The sequence below is a fragment of the Podarcis gaigeae genome (assembly GCF_964106915.1).
Source record: "Podarcis gaigeae genome assembly, chromosome: 17".
Taxonomy (NCBI): domain Eukaryota; kingdom Metazoa; phylum Chordata; class Lepidosauria; order Squamata; family Lacertidae; genus Podarcis; species Podarcis gaigeae.
This window is the reverse complement of record NC_139694.1, coordinates 38151837-38171123: the sequence shown is the minus strand read 5'-3', so window position 1 is coordinate 38171123 and position 19287 is coordinate 38151837. Positions and strand designations below refer to the sequence as shown.

At 45.5% G+C, this 19287-nt stretch overlaps 1 protein-coding gene across 2 annotated transcripts in view; it reads left to right on the top strand.

Moving 5' to 3' along the window:
- Window positions 1–19287, top strand: part of PLXNB3 (plexin B3) — a 57371-nt gene that overhangs the window by 5192 nt on the left and 32892 nt on the right. For both annotated transcript variants that reach the window (XM_083718223.1, XM_083718224.1), the window contains exons 2-8: window positions 752–821; window positions 4650–5747; window positions 5866–6045; window positions 15746–15871; window positions 16652–16752; window positions 16851–16983; window positions 19070–19226. In XM_083718223.1, the coding sequence (XP_083574349.1) occupies window positions 786–821; window positions 4650–5747; window positions 5866–6045; window positions 15746–15871; window positions 16652–16752; window positions 16851–16983; window positions 19070–19226 (1831 nt within the window). In that variant the 5' untranslated portion in view covers window positions 752–785. The remainder of the gene's footprint in view (window positions 1–751; window positions 822–4649; window positions 5748–5865; window positions 6046–15745; window positions 15872–16651; window positions 16753–16850; window positions 16984–19069; window positions 19227–19287) is intronic.

Here is a 19287-nt window from a genome sequence, read left to right as displayed (position 1 = left end):
TCCCAGTTGATTAGGCCCCCATGTTAATTAGGGGGTGTTAACTGACTTCTTCTCCCACCTCCTTCCTCAGGCATTAGGAAGCCCTGTAGCAAAATGATCAGAAAGGTTTGGGAATCAGTTTTGGAAATGGGTTTATCAGTCAATAGTCCTTGACAGGTTTTGCCTTTCTTAAGCTTTTCGTTTAAATGGTTTGGGTCAGCCTTGTACTGCTTTATGACCTGTCCCCACCCCAAAATTAAAAAGGGCCCCCTCAGGTCCCAGCAAACCAGGCACAGCCATCCCCCTCTCCCTGCCCCTTCCAGTTAATCAATAACTTCATGCAAAGAAATCACAAGGGATTCCTCTGTTCCCCACCCAAGGGCCAGACACAAGCCCGACCTGTCCGTCTCTTGCAATCTCAGGACCCCCCCCCCCCCCAGCCTGCAATAGCTGCCTTCTCCTGTCTCTGGCAATGCCCTTCATTTTGCACCCACAGCCCCTCTCCCCTCCGCCCTGTTTCATTCTCTCTGGGGTTCCAGTGCTATGTGTATAAGTTGTGAGAGCTCTGTTTCTAGGGGATAATGGGCCCCTTTAGCCCCCGTGTGGCTCTGTGATGGCACAGCCGAGATGGAACAGTGGGGGCTTTGATTGGGGAAGGTTATCACAGCAGCCATTGATGCAGCCTTGAATTGCCATCTAACCTCTCCCCCTCTCTGTCCCCCGGCACCCATGTCAACTCACCCGCTGTCTTATCTCATTCTTCCACCCATAGGGATGCCTGCTGAGTCCTCCTGCTCGACGCCACCATGTGGGAGCTGAAATGCCCCCAGCGCAGCCAAACGGTAAGCCTTGGAAGTGTAGGAAGGGGAAATTGCAGAGGAGGAAAATGGGATTTAACAGGGGAGGCGCAACTGTGCTGGAGTGCCATAGTTCCTGGGTAGAGTGGATGTGCATGTGTGCGCATGTCATGAGCTGAAGCAAGTGCTGGAAAACCTTAGTTTGGTGTGTGACACATTTCTGATACTACCCTGTCATATGCTTTGATGACAGACTTGGGTTGCTATTCCGTGCTAAGAAACGTGGACCAGGATTCCTGAAAGTGTGTGTGTGTGTGGTTCCTTTTGTCTCCTTTGCAGCCCCACCCCTGTGCCATTGTCTGCCTGTGTGTCTCTCTCTCACCTTCCCCAGGGATTTTGTGTGTGTGTTGGTGGTGGTGTTGCTGCTACATGCGCTGCCTCTGCTCCCTTCCAGCTGTTGCCAGGAGGGAAGGGGTAGGGGTTACTGTAAGCTCTCGTCTCTGTGCTTCCTGCCTGCCCACCCCCACCTGAGACTGGGCGTAGGGGGAGATGGAGGGATGAGACAGAAGGTTTGGTTTCCAGCCAGGATGTAGAATATCTAGGTTCTGCACCCTCCCCTCCTCCAGCGGGCAGATGGGCCCATGTGCTGGGCAATGAGATAATATGGAAGGGTGGTGTTTGTGTGTGCTTTGCTGGGTTGGGAATTCCACTGGAGAGGAGGGAGTGGGACAAAGCACCTTCACATCTGTGTGTTTAGGCAACAGCTGGGTCAGGGGAATTGGAGCAGAGCAGAAGGGGGAGAGGTGTCCGCCGCCCCCCCCCCCCGCCTTAGGTGCCATCTTCCTGATGGCATCTGTCTGGGGCCTGCGAGGGGGTGTGCGTGTGAAGAGGAGGCTATGCAGTTTCCTCGTTTAGAATTACATTCTTTGCACACTCGTTTGCTTCCTGTGCTAACATGCAGATTGGCTTTCCAGTTCACACTCTTCTTTACTGGCGCTCTCTTTTTCCTGCCTTGGCTCCAAACTGAGATTGCTAAACCTGTAGAATATCCCACTCATCTCCCCATCAGTGCATTATTGCTTTTTTTAAAAAACCCAAAACCAAAACAACCTATTAATTAAAAAATAGTCCCATTTCTCTCTCTCTCTCCTCTTCCTGCACTTGTGAGCACGCATTGTGCCTTGAGTGTCTTGAATGTTTTTGTAGGCATTGCCTTTGCAGGCCATTTAAAGAATGGCAAATAGAAGCAAAGGCCAGAGTGAGGGGCTGGGCAGTGATGAAGCCGAGAGCATCCTTGCGCTGTTCATGCTCCCATTGGCCACCGTCTCCCGCCTGAGTTGCTGTCTGAGCTGTGACCTCGCTTGAGGGAGGGGATTAATTCCGATGGGATGTGGCTTAATCGCCTTCCCTGGGCTGCTAAATCCTAGTTGGTGTTGGAAAGGAGGGGGAGGGCACTCATTTCCAAGGTGAAAGCAGACTGGATCCCCCCTCCACTCCTTCCACTTCCTCTTGGGGGTAATTTGAGCGGCTTCTTGCAGCACCATGTGGGGAGACAAATGAAGGCAGGAGTTGGTGTCTGAATGATGCGCTCAACTCTTTAAAGTATTGGCCTTCAGGAGGGGAGGGAGAATTTGGGCTGCTTCAGGTAGCAAAATGTCTTGAGTCTGAAAGGGCAAAGTGTGGGATCCTGGGCTCACTGTGGGAAGGAGGAACTGGAGTCACCATTCTGCAGCATCCATTGTGGTGGGCTGAGCGGGGGAGAGGAATAATGTGCGGGAAAAGGGGGCACTGAAACTGGACGTTGAGAAGCATCCTAAGTCAGGGAGGTAGAAGAAGTGTGCCAGGACTCCTGGGGAGGGGGGTAGGAAAGGGGGCGGGGTGGGGGGCGGTCCACCCCAGGTGCCATCATGGGGGGGGGGAGTGACAAATTACTGCCCTACTAGGGTGGTTCATAAAAAACTTTTTTTAAAATGCCTGCTCCAGACATCTGATCCTACTACACTAGGGATTATATAGCTACATATGAAATTTCATGCATATCAGTTAATATCTTGACCCTCCTCCACGAAAACATCTGTTTACTTGGCCGTTTTCCTATGTCGTGAAGGCTGAAATTTCAACAAAGCACATGCCTTTGCTAGACTCTTTTTGGGCACCTGCTAAAAGCATTATTCTTTAGGCAAGTGTAACTAGATGCTTAGGAAGTTGAAGTAATTTTAACCTTAATATTTTAGCTTATGTATGTTTTAAAGTAGGATTGTTAATTTTTGTTGATTTTACTGCTGTGGTGTTTTTTGTTTTGGTAAACCACTTTGCAGGTTTTTTAAAATAAATTTTATTAACTAAATAAACAATAAATATAAATAAAATAACACAAGCCAAAACACAATCCATCCTGTAGATTTAAGTATCTGTCCATAGTCACCTACAGTGGTACCTCAGATTACATATGCTTCAGGTTACATATGCTTCAGGTTATAGACTCCACTAACTCAGAAATAGTACCTCAGGTTAAGAACTTTGCTGCAGGATGAGAACAGAAATCGCATGGTGGTGGCGCGGCAGCAGCGGGAGGCCCCATTAGCTAAAGTGGTGCTTCAGGTTAAGAACAGTTTCAGGTTAAGAACGGACCTCCGGAACGAATTAAGTACTCAACCCGAGGTACCACTGTACTTGTTATCAGAGGCTCAGAATCCACATTCCTTAGTAAGAAAATATGAAATAACGTAAAACCAAAATATCAATGTGTGTGGGGGGGGTGACAATAAATTTTCCGCACCGGGTACCACCTGATTTTCTTACTCCTCTGCTCCTGGGTTCTTGGTGCTGCCTTAAAAGTGTGGTGCACAGAGGATGCAAGATTGCACCTCTTTACTACAGACCAGTCTAGACAGTCGCTATCTTGTATTCACAAATGGTGATCAGGATTAAAACTTCACTTGTAAGTGTATAATTGGTGGAGTGGAAAGAGATCTTCTTTTGCCTCCTCATTAACCCACCCTGACAAGAGAAACCAGACAAAACATCATCAAATTGGCATTGCATCTGTTTTGCACAAGTTAGTCTGGTTTTACTAGCCCTGGGGAACAGTAAGGAGAGCGTGTCTGCCCAGACTTTTTGCCGAATGTTGATGGGTGCATTTCACTTCTCAGTGTCAAAATCCAGCAGCGGAGCCTTGATCAGCAGCTCCTCTTGGAATGTGGTACAGATCCTATCCAGGGAAAAAAATCTGGTGCAGAAACCAGACTATGTCTCCAGCTTGGTGATTCTCTTTTTTTTAATAGAATATTTATTAAGATTTTCAATAATAATACAATGAAAAATAAAAAGAAAAAATAACAAAAATACAAAAATAAAAATAATTAAAAACACACAGAGTTTCCATTACTTATTTTCCTTTAACTTATTTCCCGGACCTCCTCATACCTCCCTTTTTTGTATTCCGATTCAAATTGTTAGTTCAGCAAATCCTTACCATTAAATTTACCAATTTCTAAACCTTTTTTTCATATTCTCTTAAGCATTACAGCTTAATGCTTAGTTTTTAACTTGTTCAATTTAAATCCTGCCACTTGACCAAATTCTTGAATTAGTTCTAAAACCCTTTTAGTACTACATTCTGGCTCCTCTAGCGTCAATACTAAGTCATCTGCAAAGGCTCTCAACTTGTACTGTTTGGCTCTCCAGCATGGTGATTCTCACACGACGTGCTATGCCACAGTTCTGTGCTGCATGAGAGTGTCTAATGAGTCACGAGACTTATTTGAATAAGTTAATTAAATGTCTCCTTTGAGCCTGGAGTTTCCACACGAAAGAGGCTGCCTGCTGTGTCTCTGAGTGCTAATCATGCCTTCTCTTTTTCCTTCTGTCCAGGATTTGGCCATGTTCCTAGGCCACTTGCTGCTGCCCTCAGTGGTTGCCCTGACACTCCTTCTGCCGTCATACCCAGCTGCTCGGCCCCCTTCCTACCCATCCTTCTTGGCCCCCAACACGACTTTCAACCACCTGGCCCGAGCCCGGGACACAGGGGCACTGTATGTGGGTGCCGTCAATGCCTTGTACCAGCTGAGCCCCGAGCTGAGGCTGGCAGGGCGTGTGAGAACGGGGCCCGCGCAAGACAGCCCCGAGTGTCTTCCTTTCCGCGACGCACGCGACTGCCCCCAGGCCCGGCTGACGGACAACTCCAACAAGCTGCTGTTGGCCAATGAGCGGGCCGGGGAGCTGGTGGTCTGTGGGCAGCTCTTCCAGGGGGTGTGCGAGAAGAGAGCCCTAGCGGACATCAACAAAGTGCTATACCGTCCCGAGGATCCCGGTGATAACCAGTTTGTGGCAGCTAATGAGCCGCGGGTTTCGACCGTGGGTTTGGTGGGGCAACACGATGGCCGTGACCTGCTCTTTGTGGGTCGTGGGCTAACCGCAAAGCTCTCCGGGGGCATCCCACCATTCACGATCCGGCAGCTGGAAGGACCCCAGGCGTTCTCCAACGAAGGGATGGGCAAGCTGGTGGTGGGGGACTTCTCGGACTACAACAACAGCTACGTGGCAGCCTTTGCCTCTGGGGGCTACGTCTACTTCCTGTTCTCTCGGCGTGGAGCAAAGGTGCAAATGGAGTATCGCCCCTACCTATCGCGGAGCTGCATGGACGACACTAACCTCTACTCCTACGTCGAGCTGCCCCTCGAGTGCCGGGACGCAAAAGGGCATGTTTACAATCTGGCTCAGGCTGGGCACTTGGCCTCTGGCTTCCCTGGAGACGAGGCAACCCTCTTTGTCGTTTCAGCCGCTGGGCAGGGCTCCACTTCCTCCCCGACCGCGCAGACAGCTTTGTGCTCCTACAGCTTGGGCGAGGTGAACGCAGCCATGGAGCAGACACGGCGGCTGTGTTACACTTCGGCAGGAATGGGTGCCACAAATGAGCAAGAGGCCGCCATTGAATATGGGGTGACCTCTCGCTGCAATTATTTGCCTAAGGTGAGAGAGAGAGGATGGAAGTGATTGCCTTCTTTCCATGGGGGAAGAGGCAGGGGGCAGTGGAATGGCTTCCGTAACCCAGAGGTGGCTGCATTCCAACCTTTCTGTTGATTTCCAGGAGTCGCCAGAGTCTTACCCTTGCGGGGATGAGCACACACCTAGTCCCATTGCTAGCCGGAAGCCACTGGTGGCCGAGGCTCTTCTAACTACCATGCCAAGACTGACAGCTGTGGCGGCCATGATAGAAGCAGGTCATACCATCGCCTTCCTTGGAGATGGTGTTGGGCAGCTGCATAAGGTAACGGGAGACGCAGTGACAATAATCTGAGCTGTGTGCTGTATTCCTGCTGTGCTTCCACCCAGGTGTGCACCTGCTAAATGGGTGTATGTGTTACTGTTTTCCTCCTCCCCCCTTATATATTTGTTTAAATTTATTTCACCCATATTTCTGCATAGGTGGTTTTGTTTTTATTTTGGGTTCATCCTGTGTGTAGCAGGATCTGTAGGATGATTTGGAGTGGAGAAGCAGCAGCAGTGGGGAGCAAGAGTGCCTGCAGCTGCTTCTGTGCTCCAAATCACTGGTTCCCAAAGCTGTTCTTCAAGGAAAATGAAAAAGGGAACTCGTGTGCTTGTGTTCACATGTTTTCATTTATGTTTGACTTATTGGCCACTCACTTCAGTGTAGGCAACTGCCTTATGCAGTCGGCCCTTTGGTCTGTCTGGATCCATGTTCTCTACATTGACTGGCCTTGATGTTGAGGAGTTCAGGCAAGGTTGTCTGCCAGCCCCAGCTGGAGATGCTGAGGATTGAATCTGCATGCAAAGCAGTTGCTGTACTCCTGACCTATGTCCCTAAGTCTGTACGCGAATCAAGGGTTAGACCCAAAACTGTGTGTGCCTTTTGATCTTACTTTAACTTCTTCAATATCCTGTAAGGGGGAGGTATAGGGGGAAGGCAACTCCATACCAGAAGTAGATACATTTCTGCAGTTTGGAGTTTTCAGACCTCTAATTATGCATGTGATCCACGTGTGTGCAGAGCTTGGTATAATTTCTACAAAGTCTGGACCTCTTTTTCTCCAAAGCGCTCCAAATTTGAGACTCTGAATAAGTTAGCATCTATGTGTCTTAGTCCCACAGTACAATTTATTTGCATAGGCTTGGGAGATACCTGCTACATGTGTGAGATAAAACGTGGAACTGCTTGTGCTGTTTGCAAGCCGCAAAATTTGGTATTGGTCACTAATTCAACATCCTGAGAATCTCTCTCCCTCTCTTCAGAGCAAGTCTCTAGCTATATTGGTGCAGAAACCATTGTTTAAGTAGGTGGTTGATGCCTAGTGATGCTTCTGAAACCAGAGAGGAGACAAAACTAGTGTAAGGATTGGTCACTGCTCTTCCCCATGAGTAATAGAAGCAAATTGTAAACCTGTACAGGCAAATGAAGCACATGCAAATTGGCTTAAGTTTTGTAATTCCTTTCAGATTATGGAGTATAGCTGTTTGGAGTGCAGAATTAGTTCACCCTGGAGCAGAAATTTAGCTTTGAAAAAATGCAAGGTGTGTCTGGCATATTTCCTTCTCCTCCTGAGTCTGAGATTCCATTTTCCCACAAATTAAAGACCAAAAGAGTATTCTACAGAGAGGGCTGATTTGGCACATCCTGCCTGTAGGGGTAGGACTGGGTTTGATTTTGATTTTTAATTGCATGTTTCAAGCCATTTAAAATTGCATGTTTCATGTGTGCAGCGCCAGCACCTGCAGCCAAGCAGGCTGTCCCTCCCTCCCTCTTAGTCTATACCTGAGACCTACTACACTGCACAGAGTGAAGGCTGTTGTGTTGCTTATGCTGGAAGCATATTGTAAATTTTCTTGCATTGCGATGATTGCTACTCCTCTTTTGCCACATGATGAGGAAGAGCTAAGTGTGGAGGATTTTTAAAAATTAAACTAAGTGTATAACAAGCAGTTTCTCCAAATGCGTCACAGAGCAGGAAGCCCCATAAAAATTCTCCTCTCACTAAGAAAGAAAGTGAGAGGAGATCCTTTCGTAGCATAAAGTACTTACTGCAACTCTTTCAGCTCTGGAAGAATTGCTCTTGATTCCTGGAACTGAGGTGAGAAGAATCTGGAGACTTAAGAAGGCTTGTTGGCCTAGAGTTTTTGCTGTTTATGGCTTTGCCATACTGTATTCTGTCATGTAGTTTCCCCTTTGGACTGGCCACTTACTAAATAATGTTTAGTTGATTGATCTGCCTTTTAACCAATTTTCTGATTTCAACCATTACCTAAGTTTGTAGGCTAAAGAAAACACCAGTATAAGCATAATGGGGGGGGGGGGGCGGGATAATGAAGGAAATGTTAGACAGAACATTACACTTTAGTAAACAAATTCCTCCTTGCTCCGCTCTTTTCTCAGGGAAAACCCACTGTTAGCTCTAAATCAGAACAAATGTCAATCCGGATTCTGGAGGAAACCCACATTGCTGTTTGTTCTGATTGAACACTGAAGAGGAAATGAGGACAAACCCTTTAAGTAACAGTCCAGGACCAGCATAACCTAAAAACATGAGCATGCTTTACTCTCAGTCCCACTGTTCTAATATTGCTGATTTAACTAATTAATTAACTGTGGTTACTAATTCTGCTCACTATAAGGGCCTAGGGCAGTGACTGATCCACTCTTCATACCAATTGATGCTTGTAGCCCAAGGTTCCCATTCTCTTCCTCTCTAGTAGAACCTCTCCTCATATCCCAAAACACACACACATGTGCCTTCAACCTAGAATCAGTGGTGCCCAGTGTGTTAGTGTTTTCTGTCCAGGTGAGAAACTGCATCAGTAACATGGGTTAGTTTTCCCACATAGTTCCTCAGGAGCTGCAGCCTCGCACTGCAGTTTATTCAGGTTTAGGCTAGAGTGCATAACTTTGCACTGCCCAGGGACAGACTTTGGCAGAATTGAGTATCCTGAAAACCTCAACTTTAATTTGTTAAAGCAGGTTTCTAGGTTGGAGCAGACCTGTATCTTAGGGGCAGACCTCCCTGCATTTTGGGGGCTCAATCCTCTGTTGCACTTGGGTGGCGAATTCTAGGAAAGTCTTCTGACCTGAGGTCCTGACTGTTAGAATAGCCACTACTAGGTGCACCAGTAAATAGGTCAGCAGCATCTTGTGTTCCAGCTGTGGAAGTAGCCATCCACATCGTTACAAATTTATCTGGTGAAGGCCTGGCGCCGAGTAGGATTTCTAGAATCCTGTCAGTCATGCTTTGCCCTCCCTGCCCTGCCCTGTGGAGCAGTTTCAGACTGTTCTTTTTCTGTACAAAGGTTGGGTCCTGTGGAAACTCATGGCTGGGAGAAGAGAATCGGCCTGCGTGCTAAGCGGCAATGGAGCAGTCCTTCTTCTTGTACCAAGGGTCCGGGGTGTGTGCGTGTGGCTCAAGAACAGGGCACAGATCGTGCATGTTCACTATATCCATTTCCCCAGTAAAGAGTCAGCCATTGGCTACTCTCCACCACCCTGTCCTAGCTGGTCTGGGGCGTAGCACCCACACAACTTTCGCTATTGCTGGGCATATTCTCCAGGAACATGAGGGTCCTACACATGAGCAGCCTGCTGCCAGTTTGGGGTGAGGATGATGCCAAGGGGTAGTGGGTGCCCAATATTTCCTGCTGTCCCATTTGTTCCTTCAGCTTTCATTCATGCTATTTCATGGTCCCATGTAGTATGGATGAAGTTCTCGCTCCTCTGTCACCCCTTTGTTCTCCCATATAAGTTTTTCTGGGGTAGTTTAGGGTTGAAGTGTGTGGGAGGGAAAGGGATATGTGCAAGGGTGGTCTCTGTCTTTGAGTAGAGACCCTCTCCCACTCTCTGCTTCCTGCTATGTAGGCTCCCAGGACATCTGCCCCAGGCACTCTGCTTGACTACGAAGCACGGATACAGGGCAGGTTCCCTTCTTTCCAGAAGAGATCCCCAAGGCTCTAGGCTGCTGGGCCCTCTTCTCTTTATCCCTTTCTCTTTCGCCTGTTAGCTCAGAAGATGAAAAGCAGAGGTGACTATCTCTGCCTTTTGTTGGGTTTCAGCCTCTCTGATTGTCTTGTTGCTATTTGTGATTGTGTTTTATAATTTTGTTAAAATTAATTGCTTGAAGCTCAGGGGTTGTGCTGTAGTTTTTTCCTTTTTTATTTACTCCGGGTAGTGCTTCTGTGCTTTAACTTGGGAGTAGGGAACCTGGGGCCCTCCAGATATTGCTGCGTTACAACTCCCATCATCCTGGACCATTGGAAGGCTGTCCAGCAACAATGGGCGGGGGGGGGGGGCACAGGTTCTCCTCCCCACTCTTTTCACTTTTTTCTTCTTTTGTTGGAGCCACTGCAAATACTTTGATGAGAAACTTTCTCATCAGCATCCCTCTCGGCAGCTTGAGCTGCAGGAGAAGGTAGTGGCAGGGGATTGTTGCTACAGTTGTTCCATGGTTCTCAGGCACTAAAGCAGAGCTTTCCAAACTTTTCATGTCAGTGACACACTTTTTAGACATGCATCATTTCACGACACAGTAATACAGTTTTACTAGAAAACCAGAGGTTAAACTAACCCCTTTCCAGCCCTGGGTGGAGTGTGGGAACGTTTGTGTGACACCCTTACACACTGCAGCCGCCACACTAATGTGTCGCAACACACAGTTTGGAAAGCTCTGCACTAAAGGCTCTTCCAGACGTCCTTTTTGTAGTGCATTCATGTTAGTTTGTGCTTGTGCTGCTATTGGGGCAATTATACATGATCCTGCTGTCAATATTGTTTACGCTGGTAAAAGTTTCAGTTTCCTGCTGAAATCCTGTAACTCATCCCACAAATGTTTCAGAGGTTTTCTCCCAATGTAATTGTGCTGCAATGTAAGAGTGCCTTTCTAAATGGCAATAATGTGATAATACTGAGGAGGCTTGACTGAAAAACTAATAAAGCAGGATGGTATGTGGATGGTCCAGTACAGCTATCTTTACGTGAGGGTCAGGTTCTGGGGTCCATGTGTAAATGTAAAATTTCAGGAAGCCAAGGAGCCATTGTCCCCCTGCAGGGTGGAGGGCTGCTTCCTGGGCTCTGGGAAGGGCAGTTACCAGCGCCTTCCCATGACCTTCTGGGACGTCTTAGTTATCAGGCTTTGGGTAGGGGCCTTGAGGGGAATCTAGGCTGCTGCCAGGGCCCTCACACTGCCTTCCCAAAGTCTGGTAAGCAAGGAAAACCTGCTGGGTGCCTGGGTTGGGGAAAAATAAATACATGGAGGGTGGGGAATGGTGGGCTTACTCTGCTCTCCATTTATTTACTTACTTTTCCTCTACCTGCGCGAAGCTGAAATCATGTAAGTGAAAGCAGAGTACAGTGCTTGTTACCTGCACACGATCCGTCACTAATGCACTGTTCTGCATGTTGTGGAATAGACCCACCAAATATCTCAAGGGACCCTAAGAATGTGTCCGGTGTCTTTTTCTGTTGTGAACAACCCTGGGATTATTTTCTTCTTCTTCTTCTTCTTCTTCTTCTTCTTCTTCTTCTTCTTCTTCTTCATTTCCCCTTCCTTCAAGGATCTCCTGTTTTTTCGTTGCAATGAACCAATGGGGTACAGTTAGCTGAGAGACCATAGTAACAGACCCAAGGTTACCCAGTGAACGTCATAGCTGATAGGGAATTTGAACCCAGGTCTCCCCATCACTCACTCCACCGCACTGGCTGTCCAAGGTAGCATGATGTCAGCCAAGACCCTCCCAGACAAGATCTCTCCCACTTGAGGACAGAAAGAGGTTTCTGGCAGGCAGAGCGTTTGGATGGCTACCCAAGTTTCTCCAAAGTCTGGACTCATGCTTCTTAATAGTGCTACCCTTTGTTTTCTCTCCCTCTGCCCACAACAACCACATTTGTCTGTTCTCTTACACTTTCTTGGCTTGATGACTAATCCTCATCTCTCTGTTTTGCCTTTTTTCTGGTTTCATCCTCTCTCTCCCCCCTTCCTTCCCCTTATTCTCAGTTCTGGCACCCATTCTTCTCCCCACCCCTCACTCCTTCTCATTATCTGTTTTGCACTTGTTTCTCCTTTTTTACATCCCTCTCTTCACCGGCTTCTGTTTCCTCAATGGATCAGTTTGAATGTGGCATTCAGTTTTTTCCTTTTTTAAAAAGCTTGGCTCTTTCTTATCTACTTTCCCTCTCCTTATTTGCCCCTTAATTGTCTTTGCTCTACAGATCTGGGCTACTTCATGCTGGTGTCCTTTTCTCCCTTTTCTCTGGAACTCCCTGTGCCCCCCTCCTTGCAAGTGTCTGAAAACTGATCTCCTCTGCTGAGCCTTTAATCCAGCCTTGCAAATAAGCCCATAAAAATTACTAGCCTGCCGAGCGGCTGGCAGAGATGAGGGATGGAGAACTCTGTTCTCTCCAGCAGCTTCCTGCATTCCTAGCCTTGGTGTGCTGGGAAGGGCAGCCCCCTTTACTTCTGTGCTGCGTGCAGAGGAGAGAAGGAGCGCTCCATCCCCTCCTCTGCCAGCCTCTCACTCAGCTGCATAGCATTCCATGTGCTCATCCTTGTCACCAGTGCTACCAGCTATGGCTTAAATGCAACCCATCTTTAACCTCTGATCTCTGCCTCTTCTCAGTCTTCTTCTTTGGTGTTCCTTTCTTTATAGTTCTGTTTTTGTGTTTGGTTTGAGATTGTAAGCCCAGGGGCCTGGCTTTGTTCTCTTAACCTTCATTATTCTACAGTGCCTACTGTCTATAATTATCACCATAGACACAGCATTATTGTTTTATGCCAACAGGCCAATGCAATTGTTTAAAATCTATCTTGAGTAGCCAGGCAACGATTGTATTGTATTTTGTATGTTGCTGATGTTTTGTGAGAGAGTAGTATAGAAATCCTTTTATTTAAATAAATACATTATTCCCCATAACTGAAAGGAGTAGGACAGGTTTCGCAAAGTAAAGAAATAATAATATAGTAAAGATTTATTCCTGACTAATGTTTCTTAGTGCCAAGCCTGGAGGTTATTTTATCTTTTTAGTACAAGAATATGCATAATTCTGCTGTAGCCTGAATCAGGCTTGTGTGGAATCTAACCCAAGTTGCCCTTCATTTTGCTAAATTACTCTAAAATGTCTTAAACTTATTTTATTGCATTTTTATTCCACCTGCCCTCCAAGGAGCTATCCCATAACGACCCTGTGAAGTCCGTTAGGTGGAGAAAGGTTGACCTGAAGGGACACCATGATCTTCATTGGGAACTGGAGCCCAGAGTTTAATTTTGTAGCCACCACACTGTGCTTAGTTAGCTATCACATAAAGATTAATATCCCACATGGTATTTATTTAAAAAACTATAATTTTGCTGGGATCTCTTGGTATGTTAGTCTTTAAAATATCAATACTGGGTATGACTTGACTTGGGTGCCTACATTTGTGGCTCCGTAGGCATTCCTGAGTTCTTGCCTGCGTAGTTTTCTACACAACGGCCGTCTTGCATAACATGGCCCACATCTCTGCTAATCTGTTTCCCTTCTGCAAGAAAAACCCTCTTCGGGTAAGATTACTATCACTTGGAAGCTGAGTGGGAGGAGAAGGTAGTAATCAACATTCACCATTTTACACCCCAGAAGGACACTTCCTTCAAAAAACTGCATTAGCAGGGAGTATCAGTGCTTTCAGAAACTATTGCAACCTCTGTGAAATCAGCCATTACTCCGCAATTGTATCTCTTGCTACACACCTTTTTAGCATTCTTTTGCAATCAAAGGGAAACACCTACCATGCTTAACAACCTGGAAATCTATGGTCAGGAATGTGTGTGGGCACCCAGAGCTGAGTAATAGCCAACATTTGCCTACCAATTCAGCTTCAGTCTGTATTTATGGCCACCATAGGCTTGTCCCCTGTATCTTGCAGTGTCTGTAGATCAGAATCTTGGGTGATTAGCCCTATAACTCAGCAGCAGGTAAATCTAAATTTGTCAGACAAACTTCAGAATTGGGGAACCTGTGTTCCTTCAGATTGTTGCTGTACTAATGCAAGTTCCATAATCCCTGATCAAGAGTCACACTGGCTGAGTGATGGGGTTGGACAACAACATCTGGAGGGCCACACAGGCTCCCCATTCCTACGCCATAGCAAGGCTGCAGCCAGATGAAAACAGAGAATGTGTGAAGGGCTGTAGCTCCATAGTAGAGCTGAACCCAGGGATTAATGCATAGAAATCACTTGTATGCTTAAGTTCCTGGGTTCAGTCCTTGCTGTCACCAGTTAAAAGGATCCCGGACTGAAGGACTTAGAAAGCAACTTCCAGTGGAAATGAGTTTCCACTCAAAAGATGGATAATAATTTCTGATTTTGTAGAAATTTGCAAAGAACTAGTGCCTGGATATGCTTTTTCCTCTTCCCTCCTCCTCCCCTTTTCTTTTGTGTCGTGTCTCTTAGATTGTGAGTCAGAGGGCAGGGTCTCTTTTGTTAGCAGTCTTATGTAAACAACTCTGGGAGCCTTTTCAGCTGAAGAGTGAAAAGTGCTTTAAATAAATAAATGACTTTTCCATGGTGTTCCTATCTAGTATTTGTTTAGTGATCAATCCTATGCATGTTTACCCAGACGTAAGTCAACTGTGTTCAATGGGCATTATGCCTAGGTAAGTGTATTTAAGATTACAGCCTTTAAATGTTCTTTTGTTGGTTATTAGATGTTATCCAGCAAGTGCTCCCTCTTTTTCTGTTAAGAGTACTGGATTCTAGGTATCACTTTTACCTTTCTCTTTAAAAGCCTGCAGGCAGAGACAACATGTTTTCTTTCCTTCTTCCTTTCTTTCTGGGTGGTGGTGGAGCTTTTTGTCTTTCTCATGCTACCAGAAGGGCTGGTCTTCCCACAAAGCTGGGGTGAGACAGCTGCCTCAGGCATTAGATGTTGGGGTGCCAATAAAGGGAAGCAAACTTTTATTTAGTTTGTAGGTTTTGTTACCATGGGACAGGACAAGGGAATCAGCTGGATTTTTATTTTGTTCTGCCTACCAGTTCCTTTCTAAAGTGCCCTTCTACCATTTCCCTACGGCTTCTAAGTTATGTACACACACACAAACACAGAAGCAGGTACTGGCTGCAAAACAACAACAACAACAACAACAACAACAATAATAATAATAATAATAATATCTTTATTGTCATTGCCCCCTCTCGGGGACAACGAAATTACTTGAAAACAAAGTCAATTACTTGAAAACAAAGTCAGTTACTTGAAAACAAAGTCAACAAGCCTTGAAAACAAAGTCAATGAATGCAAAAGAGCTACCTGTGCATAAATAGATTTGCATAAGTAACTTTTTGGATAGGCGTTGGGACATTTTTACCTTAAATGGCTTTTATTTTAAAGGTTTATTGTCCCATTTCCCAAGAGCATCTCAGTCCCAGAGACCAGGATAAAATTTCTTCTTCCAGTTAACCATACTTATCAAAATGCCCTTAACTTGGCATATGGAATCGGGACCAATAGAAGAAAAAAAGCAAAGCCGCACAGAACCCAAGGCAGAGCTACGTAGGATAAGCAACATGGTACTGCCCTTCCCCTCTTCTCCAGCCATAAAAGGCCCAGAGCCTCTGCCTGGGACTTTACCTGTTTTCAGTGGTAACCCCATGTTGCTTATAACATGCTGCTTTGGGGAACCCCTGGCCCTCCAGATGTTGCTGAATTCCCAATTCCCTAATTGCCTAATAGTTGGAGTGGTGGGAGTTGCAGTCCAGTGATACCCGGAGGACACCCCAAAGTGTGAACAGGGTTGATCCTAAACAGGATCCTTTTTTACTGACTGTGGTCAGCGGTGGAACTTGAGGAGGAAGAATATGTAAGTACAAGGACCTACATAGAGTGCTAACCTATGTAGACTATTTCCAGAGGTGCTTAGCCTCAGAGGCCTCCTTGTTGTCATGTGCTTCCTAAACAACTTTTTAATAGGCACTGATAGCCCTTACTCATTTGTCAAGGTTTACCTGAATGGCACCGTGGCAGAAGTCTACAGCACCGTTCCCACTGGCCAGCGATCCCCAGTCAATCCAGACCTGCTACTGGATGGCAGTGGGGCCCACCTGTATGTGATGACGGCCTCCCAGGTGTGTGAGTAGTCGTGGGGCACAACCCCCTTTTCCTTTTACTTCTACAGCCCTGCTGTTAGTCATCGTCAGTTTGGATGCAGGAAAGTTCTGCATTGTATCTGCTTTTGTTGAGTTTTCATAGGACTCCCCATAAGTTCTTTTCATGTTGAAAACTTACAGCATTGCTGTGCTGCCTTGTGCAAAAAAACTTCGTTATGCGCTCAGAGGTAATCTAAGCCCTGTTACTAGATTATGAAATGGTACAGTGTTTACAACAATCAATCTCCTTTATTGGCATAGAAAAAGTGCATGGATCAGAGCACAACACAGTTAAAGAAACATAGTAGGAGATACGTTAGGATAAAACTATCCAGACATTGTGAGGTGTGAAAATGGCTTTTAGGACCTATGGTGACATACTCTGGTTTCTCTTCAGATCGTATGGTACAAAGTTGATTGCTACTCTGAAATAAATTTTAACTTACAAGATATTTCTTTTCCTGTATCATATTTAGCTTAGTTCATTGGTGTTGTCTGGAGTAGTAGGATAAGACCATAAGGGTGACCTTTAGTGCCAAACTTCCTGCCCCCTCAAACTCCACTCTTGTTTTAACCATCCTTTTCCTTATCGATACCTTTTCTCTACCACCCCCTTGCCCTTGGCCTAAAACTATTCCGTTCTGAATATATCTGAAATTAGTAGAGGCCGATGCAGAAATGGATGCAAAGTAGCCTAGATTCTACTGATGGTGGTGGTTTTTGAGTATATAGTGTATGACCTACCTTTTTCCAACCCAGGTCTCCAAGGTCCCAGTCTCTGAATGCCCTCACTTCCAGGACTGTGCCTCCTGCCTGCGCGCCCAAGACCCCTTTTGTGGTTGGTGTGTTCTGCAGAGTAGGTGGGTCTCAGATGAGAGCTAGCAGAGTGTGCTTTATTTCAAATTAAAAGACACGCCTTCTTTTTCTCTGTCTCTTAATATAATTGGCTGATTGGCAGGTGTACCCGGAAGTTGGAGTGTGAGCGCCATGAGATGGCCAATCACTGGCTTTGGAGCTATGGAGCTGAGAGCCAATGTTTGAGAGTGGAACGGATGTCACCAGCCAATCAGAGCCGAGAAGAACAAACAGAGGTGAATGTGGAGGGTCAAAGGTTGAAACCTGGGTTGATTGTGATTTGGATCAGGTGGTTATTCACATGTTGCCCTCTTAATAAGCATGTGTGTGGAATGAAGCATCTCAGCGTCACCTAAGTTTTCCTCTAACACATACTGCTCATAGCAAGTATATTGACATTGATGCCTGGAAATTCCTTTCCTTGTGTTCATCAAGTTCTGGCAAAGATTGATCCCTAGCTGCTACCACACTCGCCCGGCGCCTGAGAGGGATCACCAAACATTAATTTACTTCAGATCAGTGATCTGCTTTTATTTTCAAAGCTGCTCATACAGTCCTCCTAAAAAATAACTTAAGGAAAATATAATATTAAGACTATAAAAAATTAAACCACAAAAAGTGGCCCAGCCAATTAAGCTACATTCCTTTTTTTTAAAAAAAATTTTTTTATTAATTTTCACAGCCAACAAAAGACAAGAAAGAAAACAACAGCACACACAAAAAGAAGAAAAGAAATAGACATATACAAAACACAAAAAATGTGACTTCCCCATACCTCCCTTACACTGCATCCTTGTTTTGCAATTTTTCAGCAACCCTTTAGTCCTTTTTTCTATTTGTATCTCTCTCAAATTTCTTAACATTATTATTTACAGCTGTAATTCTCTGTTTCTTACCCCCTGACATCTTAACAGTCCACAATCTTACAACAATTTTTAAGGTATAATTTAAATTTTTTCCAATCCTCCTCCACTGTCTCTTTCCTCTGGTCACGGATTCTGCCAGTCATCTCCGCCAGTCCCATAAATTCAGTCACCTTCATCTGCCATTCTTCCAGAGTGGGTAGTTCTTGCGTCTTCCAATACTTTGCCAGAAGAATTCTTGCCGCTGTAGTTGCATACATAAAAAATGTCCTATCCTTTTTTGGTACCAATTGGCCAACCATACCCAGGAGAAAGGCCTCCGGCTTCTTTGAAAAGGTCCACTTAAGGACTTTCTTAAGTTCATTATAGATCATTTCCCAGTAGGCCTTAATCCTTGGGCAGGTCCACCAAAGGTGATAAAAGGTTCCTTCAGACTCATTACATTTCCAGCATTTGTTATTGGGCAAATGATAGATCTTTGCAAGCTTGACTGGTGTCATGTACCACCTATAGATCATTTTCATTATATTCTCTTTTAAGGCACTACATGCCGTAAATTTTATACCAGTGGTCCATAACTGCTCCCAGTCAGCAAACATAATGTCATAACCGATATCCTGTGCCCATTTAATCATAGCTGATTTAACCGTTTCTTCCTGTGTATTCCATTTCAGCAGCAAGTTATACATTCTAGACAGATTCTTAGTATTGGGTTCTAACAATTCTGTTTCTAACTTCGACCTCTCCTTCTGGAATCCTACTTTCCTGTCTTGCTTAAAAAATAATGTAACCAATCTCGGACTTTATGCTTTAGCTTATCATAACTCTTAAGTTTAAGCTTTTCACCATCTTGTTCTAAGATTTCACAATATTTTGACCAATTGGTATCCATGTTAAGTTTTTTCACTGCCTTCGCTTCCATTGGTGACAACCACCTGGGGGTTTTACTTTCCAACAAATCTTTATATCGAATCCAAACATTATACAAAGCTTTCCTAACAATATGGTTTTTAAAGCCCTTATGCACCTTTACCTTGTCATACCATAGATAAGCATGCCAACCAAAGTTATTGTCATACCCTTCTAAGTCCAAAATGTCTGTGTCCTCAAGGAGTAGCCATTGCTTCAGCCAGCAAAATGCTGCTGATTCATAATAGAGTTTTAGGTCTGGCAGGGCAAATCCCCCTCTATCTTTTGCATCTGTTAAGATCTTAAACTTTATTCTGGGCTTTTTGCCCTGCCAGACAAATTTAGATATATCTTTCTGCCACCTCTTGAAGCAGTCCATTTTGTCCACAATCTGTAATGTCTGAAATAAAAACAACATTCTCGGCAATACGTTCATCTTGATAACAGCAATCCTGCCTAACAAGGAAAGTCTCAGCCTAGACCATATATCTAGATCTTTCTTCAATTAAGCTACATTCCTATAAAACGATGTGTCTCCCGCTCTGCCCAGGTCTCCATGTTGGTCCCACGTCTCCCTGCACTGGCAGAGGGAGAGCAATACCACTGTGCCTTCGGGAGCCAAGACAGTCAAGCACACCTACAAGACTCCTGGGTTCGCTGCCTCTCACCTGTTCCCCAGCAGGTGCCACCCACCCAAGAGGGCAAAGGTGAGCCAGGAAAGTATGCCTGACCTCTAACCTTGCAATACAGTGGTACATCTGGTTACGT